The sequence below is a fragment of the Spinacia oleracea genome, chromosome 5 (genome assembly GCF_020520425.1).
Source record: "Spinacia oleracea cultivar Varoflay chromosome 5, BTI_SOV_V1, whole genome shotgun sequence".
Classification (NCBI taxonomy): Eukaryota; Viridiplantae; Streptophyta; class Magnoliopsida; order Caryophyllales; family Amaranthaceae; genus Spinacia; species Spinacia oleracea.
Window position 1 is genome coordinate 28,213,211 of NC_079491.1, and position 7,131 is coordinate 28,220,341.

Sequence of the window (7,131 nt, forward strand, 5' to 3'; positions counted from 1 at the left end):
TCATTCACAATAAATGAAGAGAATTCATTTTTCCATTTAATTTGTGGTTTATTAAATGATGAGTCCCTTCAATTTGACGATATATTCAAGATAGACTGTCAGGACCAGTCCTGTGACTAAGAAATGTCTATCAAGTGAACTTGAATGTCAAAGGTTGAAAATGGTCCCTAGTCGGAGTTTTCTATAAAATTGGACGCATAGAAAACGTTAGACGACTAGAATGCAAGATGACTAGTAGTTCTGTTTCTTGAACTATGTGGACATGGCAATGTCATAATCATTTGCATAGATACTTACTTTGGGAAGACTAGTATCGGACAAGACCTATGAAACTTTACTGTAAGAGATGAAAATCTGTCATAAGTAAATTTCATTAAAATTATTAGACACTAAATCCTCAATACCTGAGTGATTTGAGATTACTTGTTTGAGAACTGGTTGCTTTTACGTTGACCAACCGTCGCACCGTAAAAGGAGGCTATAAAGGCAACGCTCAGGTAATCACCTATCAAACGAAGTCTAATCTCAAGATCGCAAGATTGGGATTGTCCTCCCATAAATCGGGATGAGATGCTTAAAAGTTGTACAAGGCCACTCGGAGAGCTAGAAACTGTGAAATGCATGGCCGTGCTCGGATGAATCATAGGCTATGATTATCTGTTTATTTGATCAGTTGAACTCTGAAATCGAGAAACACCTCTGGACATAATAAGGATGACAACTCTTACCTTATGTTCAAGAGCAAGCATCGAGTGACAAAGGAATTAGGAAATGCACACTTGTCCCTAAGGACAAGTGGGAGACTGAAGGAAATAATGCCCTTGGTCCAAGTATGCATTCTGTGTTAAGTCTAATAAGTGCGGTTCAGTATTAATTAACAAGTTAATAATTCAGTGAGATCAAGTGAGCTGAATGCCTAGCTAGAGGCCGCTTCAGTTCAAGTGGAATTAATGATATTAATCCACAGCTTACTCTTGACTGAACCCGTAGGGTCACACAAATAGTACGTAAACGGATCAAGTATTTAATGGCATTAAATACTCTATCTATGGATATTCGGAATCGACGGATCTTGGTTTCAGTGGGAGCTGAGATCGTCACAAGCAAGAAATGAATACTCCGGAAACGATGATATTGCCGGAAACGGAAATATGGATCGTATCAGAAATATAAATATTATCCAAGTCGTAGATGTTGCCGGAAACGGAAACATGGTACGTATCGGAAAATATTATCGGAAATGGAAATATTGCCGGAATCGGAAATATTTTCGGAAACGGAAATATTGCCAGAATCGGAAATATTATCGGAATCGGAAAATAATTCCGGAAACGGAAATATTAAATATTTGTTCGAAACGGAAATTAATTCCGGAATCGGAAATATTAAATATTGTTCGTATCGGAAATGAATTCCGGAACCGGGAATTTAATCGGAAGCGTATCGTACGAATAAGCATCGGACGAGGCCTGCCGGACGAGGGCCCAGCACGAAGCCAGGCCATCGCCCAGCAAGCCAAGCGCGCCACACGAACAGCCAAGGCCACGCCAGGCCCAGCGCAAGGCCAGGCCATGGCAGCGCGCGCAGCAATGGGCTGCGAGCTGTGCTGCTGCTCGAGTGGGCTTGCGGCTCGCGTGGGCCGAGCGGCCGTGTAGGCTGTGCGCGGGCATGGCCTGCACGCTCGTGGGTCATGCTCGTGTAGAGTTTGTGTTCACATACGAAACCTAAATTGTGTAGGATTTGTTTGATGATTAAATTCCTAATCCTAAAAGGATAAAATTAATTAGTTAGAGTCCTACTAGGATTCTAGTTTAACTAATTAGTATCCTAATAGGATTCCAGTTCCTTTCCCATACCTCTATAAATAAGGGCCTAGGGTCATTATTTGCAGGTACGATTGAAGTATTCAAAGGGTAAGTTTTTGAAAGAAAAATCAGCCATACACTTGCAAACACATAGCCGAAATTCCTAGTAACCTTAAGGGCGATTCTAGCTGGTCTAACTTGAGGCGGTTCCGGACGTACTGTGGACTATCTACGGAGGGACGACATTTGGAGTCCTAAAGACTTGTTCTTGTTCGGTTCGGGCGCAGCTAGGGAAGGCACGCTACAACATGTATGCATCAATTCTATGCTAAATGATTATGTGTAAATAATATGCTTTTCTGGCTTTATGGTTTTTCCGCATGATTTATGAACTGTCATATGTATCATAACCTAACAACAGGTTCGTTTTCAGGTACGTGATGAATTTAATGCGTGGATTAATGGAATTGAATCAGGGCAGGATTTTCGTACCTATTTTTCTTCGAATGTTAAAAATGGCGGGGATGGGGGTAGTGGGTCTAATTTGAATTCTACTACTCTCAATGAACCTGTAAGAATGCATATGGATGAAAATGTGTTACTGAATTCTCCTATATCTCCTGCTAATCCTTCGATTCATGCTTCCCCTGTTTTGTCCCCTGTTGTAATTGAAATCGAAGATATAGAAGAAGAAATATGTTTCTGGCAATCTGCGATTGTATGTTATGTGTTGGGGACCAACCCTCCTCAACATGTAATGGAAGGGTTTGTACACAGGATTTGGGGAAAATTGGGGGTGGACAAGGTTGCTATGATTGGGAAAGGTATCTTCATAGTCCGATTCCTCACCATGGAAAACTGTCAAAAGGTCTAAAATGGGAATGCTCAATTCTTTGATAAGAAACCCCTCATTGTTAAACCTTGGTCAGCTGAGGTGAATTATGCTAAGGACCCAGTGAAACAGGTTCCAATCTGGATTAAGTTGCCTGGATTAGATGTGAAATACTGGGGGGAAAAGAGTATGTTTAAGATAGCTGGTCAAGTGGGGAAAGCAATTAGAGTTGAGTAGGCTACAAAAAATAGGGACAAATTGATGTTTGCAAAGGTGTTGGTTGAGGTGAACCTTGGTCAAACCTGCCCCAAGTTAATTCAGTTTGTCAATGAGAAAGGTGATCTTGTAGACCAACCTATGGAGTATGATTGGTTACCTACCATTTGCTCCCACTGTAAGGGGTTGGGTCATGAGAGTAGGGTATGCTCTAAACTACAGAAACCACCACAGAAGAAGGTATGTAGACCTAAAACTGTCCAACAAGTGAAGGAACCTACACTAAATCCAACTGGTGGGGTGCAGCCAGTTGTAGGAGAGGTCCAGGTTCCTGCAGTGGGACACATGGTGAGGAGTGGGAGGGATAAAGATGGTTTTATCCAAGCTACCTCCTTCAGTAGACAACATGGGCAACAACTCAGGACTGTAATTACAAGGAACAGTTTCCATGCTCTCAACTTGGAAGATGCAGATGGAGGTGATCCTGTAGGGGATGTGGCTGGTCTGTTGGATCAGGGGTTGATGACCCCTAGATCCAATGGATAGTGTTCTTAGCTGGAATGTAAGAGGGCTAAACAGGAGAGCAATACAGATAGAGGTGAGGAGATTCATTCATACCCACAATATTAAACTGGTTAGCCTTCTTGAAACCAAGGTTAAAGCATCTAAATTAGGTGACTTATACCTTGGGGTGTGCCCAGGGTGGAACTTCACAACTAATATCAGTTGTTCCACTTCCAGTAGGATTGTTTTAGCATGGGATCCTAACTCTTTTACACTGAACATTTTGTCAATGAGCAGTCAACTCATTCACTGCTTCATAACTCCAAGAAGCACAGGTGTGGGGTTTTTTGGTACCTTCATCTATGGCATGAATACTAAGGAGGATAGAGTGCCTTTATGTAACTCTCTCACTCAGATTTCAGACAACTGTACCCAACCATGGATCATCATGGGGGATTTTAATGCTCTGATGGATGTTGAGGATAGAGTGGGTGCCCCTGTCAGAATTAGGGAAATCCAAGCTATGAGAGCTTGTATGGCTCATTGCAACCTGTCCACCGTCAAAACAGTGGGGAGACAATTTACATGGAGTAACAAGCAAGTGGGGGAGGACAGGGTGCTGTCTAGAATTGATAGAGTGTTGGCTAATGCTAGCTAGTCTGACATGTTTCCTGATGTAGAGGCTAATTTCTTACCAGAAGGCATGTTTGATCATAGCCCTATGATTCTCAAGGGATATAGAAGAACCAATTCCAAGAAACCCTTCAGGTTTTATAATATGTGGACCTGTGCAGACAGTTTCATGGGTTTGGTTCAAGGAGTTTGGAATAAACAGGTCCATGGGTGCCACATGTACAGATTACAACAAAGACTGAAATGGCTCAAATTTGAGCTGAAAATCTCTGAATAAAGCTGGATTTAGCAATGTAGAAGCTGAAGATGTGAAAACTTATGCAGTCATATTACAAAAACAAGCTATTCTTCACCAACTCCCTGGTGATTCCATAGCTGCAACTAAAGAGGAACAAGCTGCAGAAGAGTATAGGATTGCACATCAAGTGTACCTCTCTTTTTTGCAGCAGACTGCTAAACTTCAATGGCTGGAAAAGGGAGATGAAAACACCAAATTGTTTCATCAAAGTATCAAGCACAAGAGACAACAGAACTCAATTCATTCAATCCATGATACGAATGGGAACTGGACAGATACCCCTGATGGAGTTAAAAGGGCTTTTACCCAATTCTATTCAGCTTTGTTTTGCAACAAGATGCATCAGAGAACTCATGTGAACTCTTTGATTATGGATAGGGGGCCAAGGCTAACTGATGCTCATAGAAGCATGTTGGTGTGTAATTTCACCCTAGAAGAGATCAAAAGTGCTTTATGGTCAATTCCTGATCACAAAGCACCTGGTATGGATGGCTACAACAGCCATTTCTTCAAATCTGCTTGGCACATCATTAAGAATGATCTGCATAATGCTATCAATGATTTCTCCACTACTTGCAAAATCCTCAAGGAAATCAATGTAACTTCTATCACTTTGATCCCAAAGATTTCTGTTCCTGCTTCAGTGAGTGATTTTAGACCCATTGCTTGTTGCAATGTTATTTATAAGTGCATCACTAAACTCATCTGCAGCAGGCTTAGCAAGGTCCTCCCTGCAATTGTCTCTCCTAATCAAGGAGCCTTTGTTACTGGAAGATCCATTCTCCACAATGTCCTCATTTGCCAAGATTTGATCAAAATGTACAATCACTCTCAAACAAGTCCCTGCTGCTTGATGAAAGTAGACATCAGAAAAGCTTATGACACAGTTGAATGGGGCTTTATTGAAGAAGTTATGTTGGAGTTAGGGTTTCCCCCCTTTTTTGTTCAGCTCATCATGACTTGTTTGTCAACCACAAGGTACTAATTCTCATCAATGGTGAGCCTGCTGATCTAATCCAACCCCAGAGAGGTTTGAGACAAGGTGACCCTTTGTCTCCTTTACTATTCACCTTGTGTATGGACTATTTCTCCAGGTCCATGAAAGCAGTGGGTAAATGTCCTCAGTTCAGATTTCACACTAGATGCAGAACACTTCAGTTAAATCATCTGTGCTTTGCTGATGATTTACTAATGTTCTGTAAGGGTGAGCTTCACTCAGTTGCCTTGCTGCTTGAGGGGTTCAAAGTATTCTCAGATACCACTGGTCTGCAGGCAAACCCTAGTAAATCCTCAGTTTATTGTTGTGGAATTGAGGAGCACACCAAGCTGAACATTGGCACAATCAGTGGATTCACTTTTGGTACTCTTCCTTTTAGGTACCTTGGTGTTCCAATTAGCACCAGGAATCTCCAAGCTGGTGAATGTGATCTAGTGGTGGACAAAATGGTGTCCAGAATAAAAATCTGGAGCTCTAGACATTTATCCTTTGCAGGAAGAACCCAGTTAGTCAATTCAGTTCTAATGAGCATCAGTGTATACTGGGGGAAAATTTTTCTCCTCCCTAAGTCAGTAATTAAAAAGATCAATGCAGTCTGCAGAGCTTATCTGTGGTTTGGCACTTATGATGATAGCAGGCCTGGTCCCGTCTCTTGGAACAATCTATATGGTTCAAAGACTCAAGGTGGGCTAGGTTTCAGGAATCTGGCTTGGTGGAACCAAGCTGCAGTTGGAAAGCTGGCATGGGCTATTGCTCAAAAATAGGATAACCTATGGGTTAAGTGGGTGCATGCTGTTTATGTTAAGCAAAAAGATTGGCTGGTGTATAGACCCTCTGTGGCTGCAAGTTGGGCTATAAAGTACATTTGCAAAGTAAAGCAAGACTGCTCAAATAGACTTCATTCCACTAGGTGGTTAACTGATCAGAAGTATTCTATTGGGGTCATTTATCAACAACTGTGTGATATGGCTCCAAAGGTCAATTGGCATTCTTATGTGTGGAATAGATTTACCCTCCCTAAGCACATAATAACTCTATGGCTAGCCCTTCAAGACAGACTCAAGACCAGGGATAGACTTCATACCTATGGTGTCATCAATGATGATCAATGTGCTCTATGTGGCTTAAGTACAGAAACTTGTACACATTTGTTTTTCTCCTGTCACTACAGTAAAGAGTGTTGTTCTTTGGTTTTGCAATGGTTGGGGTTTCACAACTCTAGATCTCATCTGTCTGTTTTGCTGAAATGGCTCCACAAGTACTGTAAGAATCCATTCAAAAGGAGAGTTGCTTATGCTGCAGTGGCCAGCATTGTGTATCAGATATGGAGAGCAAGAAATCTGGCTATTTGGGAACAAACAATTCCTTCTATTGCCAACACTGTGAAATGCATTCAGTATACTGTTAAGCACAGGATCTTAAGTATCCTTAGTTAGAAAGTTAGAACTAGAGATAGGGAGTGGCTTCATTCTCCGTAATAGTTGGTCAGCTGCTCTTGTGAGCTCCTGTTTCCTCTCTAGGGCTTGAGGGAGTCCTTCTTAGAAGGTTTGCCTCTCCCCTTTTGAGTGGTTGTAATTGTTGTTGAGATTAATATATTCCAAACTCTTCTTGCTTGCCAAAAAAAAACTGCTCCGTATTGTATAGTATAGTACGGTGGAATGTGAATATATATTAAAAGGATAAAAATAATCACTGCACTTTCCACAAACGTTTTACGTAGTACTCCGTATGAGAGAAAATGCAATGCATTGCGTGTTATTTAGAGACAGAAGAATCTATTGCTTTTCATGATGTTAGTTGAAAATCGTGCTACTCGAATTGATCATGCGGGGTAGTAAATATGTGA

General features: G+C 41.5%; 2 protein-coding genes across 2 annotated transcripts; both read left to right on the top strand.

Annotated features, from left to right (window-relative positions):
• Positions 1–2,898: 2,898 nt before the first annotated feature.
• LOC130461386 (uncharacterized) lies at positions 2,899–4,015 on the top strand. Its single transcript, XM_056829473.1, has 2 exons — positions 2,899–3,355; positions 3,555–4,015. The coding sequence occupies exons 1-2, from the start codon at positions 2,899–2,901 to the stop codon at positions 4,013–4,015; spliced, it is 918 nt and encodes a 305-aa protein (XP_056685451.1).
• A 6-nt stretch (positions 4,016–4,021) lies between these two features.
• Positions 4,022–6,721, top strand: LOC110775930 (uncharacterized). Its single transcript, XM_021980529.2, has 4 exons — positions 4,022–4,125; positions 4,280–5,266; positions 5,383–6,025; positions 6,092–6,721. The coding sequence occupies exons 1-4, from the start codon at positions 4,022–4,024 to the stop codon at positions 6,719–6,721; spliced, it is 2,364 nt and encodes a 787-aa protein (XP_021836221.2).
• The last annotated feature ends 410 nt before the right edge of the window (positions 6,722–7,131 follow it).

Excerpts from the sequence above, each read along its gene's own strand:
- LOC110775930 (XM_021980529.2), top strand. The coding sequence starts at position 4,022 with ATGTTTCCTGATGTAGAGGCTAATTTCTTACCAGAAGGCATGTTTGAT. Across the intron at positions 5,267-5,382 it reads ACTTGTTTGTCAACCACAAG|GTCCATGAAAGCAGTGGGTA; the intron begins GTACTAATTCTC and ends CTATTTCTCCAG. Across the intron at positions 6,026-6,091 it reads AAGCTGCAGTTGGAAAGCTG|CAAAAAGATTGGCTGGTGTA; the intron begins GCATGGGCTATT and ends GTTTATGTTAAG.
- LOC130461386 (XM_056829473.1), top strand. The coding sequence starts at position 2,899 with ATGTTTGCAAAGGTGTTGGTTGAGGTGAACCTTGGTCAAACCTGCCCC. Across the intron at positions 3,356-3,554 it reads TCCTGTAGGGGATGTGGCTG|GGTGGAACTTCACAACTAAT; the intron begins GTCTGTTGGATC and ends GGGTGTGCCCAG.